This window comes from Mus caroli, chromosome 2, assembly GCF_900094665.2.
Source record: "Mus caroli chromosome 2, CAROLI_EIJ_v1.1, whole genome shotgun sequence".
Taxonomy (NCBI): domain Eukaryota; kingdom Metazoa; phylum Chordata; class Mammalia; order Rodentia; family Muridae; genus Mus; species Mus caroli.
In genome coordinates this window covers 171,379,309-171,381,775 of record NC_034571.1, presented here as the reverse complement: position 1 = coordinate 171,381,775, position 2,467 = coordinate 171,379,309, and the positions used below count along the sequence as shown (strand labels likewise).

General features: G+C 40.1%; 1 protein-coding gene across 1 annotated transcript in view; it reads right to left on the bottom strand.

The window, feature by feature from the left end:
- Positions 1-2,467, bottom strand: part of Pcmtd2 (protein-L-isoaspartate (D-aspartate) O-methyltransferase domain containing 2) — an 18,882-nt gene that overhangs the window by 9,170 nt on the left and 7,245 nt on the right. The window contains exon 3 of the mRNA XM_029468672.1: positions 794-1,019. Within this exon, the coding sequence (XP_029324532.1) occupies positions 794-1,019 (226 nt within the window). The remainder of the gene's footprint in view (positions 1-793; positions 1,020-2,467) is intronic.

Below are 2,467 nucleotides of genomic sequence, written 5' to 3'. Positions count from 1 at the left end.
AGGGCATGTAAATAATTCTGTTGTAACTCCTTAAACCTTATCAATCTATGACATGAATTATTGCCTTAAACTTACTATCAACTTACTGGCATGTAAAAGTNTTTAGAGAATCATGTAATTAACTTGTTGTAACAGTTCTACCTGATAGTTATATGAGGCAAGTTTTCAGAGAAAATATACAAAGAACAGAAATAAAGATCAATGGAGCTTCTTTTCACTGCTTCATCCAGAGTGGGTGTTTTTCTTTTCCTCTCTCTGGCTCACAAAGAGTTAACAAACTCTGAGCCTCTCACCTGATCAGCAAGGGGCCTCTAGTCAAAGAACCTGAGTAACTAACTTCTTTTCTTAATCTCCTGCTGCTAACAGCAGCAGTTTATTGCCAGAAGCAGCAGCTTTTGGTCACAGAACAGCAAAGAGTTAAAATTAAAAGAGAAAATTTAGCAAAAGTAAGCTACTCGTGCCCCAGCAATTGTCTATGCCACCCATGGCTGCTTGCTGTAGTCTATCCTGAATGTCAGGCTGGTCACTGGCACAAAATAAAAGGAGCTGGGGTGAAGAGAAGGAAGAAGAGAAGAGAAAGAAGAAAAAGTAGAGAGGAGGAAAGAAGAAAATAGAAAAATAAGTGTAAGAGAGACAGGAGGTAGAAGATTCAACATAGTGCAGTTTATGGAAGACCTCTATATAGCTTTGTGTTACTCTGTTAATAACTTGGCAGAAGCTACCGCAAGAATTGTATACATGAACTGTCTGTGAAGGAGACTATACACAATGTCAGCTGTGTAGAGAACCTGACCTTCTCTTCCAAGGGCATGACAAGGATGCCTCCAACTTTGAGAAGATTTTTCATGTACTCTTCATGTTCTTTCTGCACACCAGCCCCACAATAAACACGATCATACTGACAACAATCTGGAGCAATCTCCAGGCAATTTCCAGTTACAAAGGAAGGTTCACAGAAGTCAAATCTGAAAGAAAAAAAGTTTTCTGTAACTACATATGTTGTTGTAATAAGTACATAAAAACAAAGTTATGCCTGACATGTTGGGAACAAGCAAAAGAAACTTATTCTAAGTACTACGATTTTGCTCTCAAACTCCATTTAACAATATGGGAGAAACTAAATTCAGGGTCCCAGGCCCCATGGGATCTGAGGACTTCCCTATAGCTGGACAGCTTCTATTGTAAACAGCTGTCTGAGTCTAGACATCTTAGGGACAGTTGTATGAGTCCAGCTATCTCAAGGACACTTCATCTTGCTGGCAGGGTCAAACAAGTTCATGTCCCCAAGCCTAGGAACAAACACCTACCTCACTTCTCCAAATGTTTTCTTAAATGTCTGTTAATAGGCAAAGCATATAGAAATTGCTGTTATCTAAACCAAGGTACATAAGCTGTAAAATTATATAATCAATTGTCTGTTATGCCCTAATTAGCTACATGCAGCTGACCAGCTCCTTTGTCCCCTTATCATTCTGAGNTCTGGACCTAAAGTCCAACAGAATGAATTAAAGACCTTGAAGCCAGCTGCCCTGGATGAGGCCCAGTCTCCATGGGCACTCCATTGTCTAACCCATAATGTCAACATTCAGTTGGATAACACTGCAGCGTCCCTCAGGTCCCCCCTCACTTTGTGTTCCCATCCTGTAAGAATGTTGTACCGTCTCCCTTCCGGGACATGGTTCGGATCCTGAACTAGCTGCTTGCCTAGGTGCTCAAAAAATAAAGCTTTCCTTTTAAAGCTTCTGTATCTGAAGTGAGTTTTCTTGGCTTCCACCCCAAACCCAACCACCACAGGGTATGTTTTACTTACAAAATCACAGAACACTGTAACACTTTGCAGACCCAGGAGTTAGAAGCTACATTTCCAAATAGAATCATACTATAGAAATAGAACNTTATACTTTACAAACAAAATAGAAAAACGTGAATGTCCCAACATCCAAATATAAAGCAACACCAGCCACCACTTTTCGCTGTTTTCACAATGCTCAGTACTACATTCAGTTGCCTGACAAGCAACTGGGGATTTTATTAGATTTTGATTTATTTATTCACTGTGTGAATTCACTTGTGTATACATATGGGTGTGCCACAGTATTTGTGAAGACTTCAGAGGACAACTTGTGGGGGTCAGTTCTCCTTTCATCAGGTGGGTCCCAAGGATCAAATTCAGGTCATCACTCTGGGCAACAAGTGCCTTTACCTCTTGAGCCATCTCACCAGTCCCAACAGGAGGTTTTTCTTTAAAAAAAAACACTTTCTGTTTTTGAGACAGGCTTTCTTCATTAGCTAGCCTAGAACTTGATAGGTAGACCAAGCTGCTCAAACTCACAAAGATCTGCCTGCCTCTGCCCACCACTACTGGCAAAAAACACTTTTTATTCTCTGGAATGTCCACTCTTTCAGAAAACAATTAGGTGATTATAAATTTTCTACACTGGAACATAAAAACTGAGCAAAATAAATT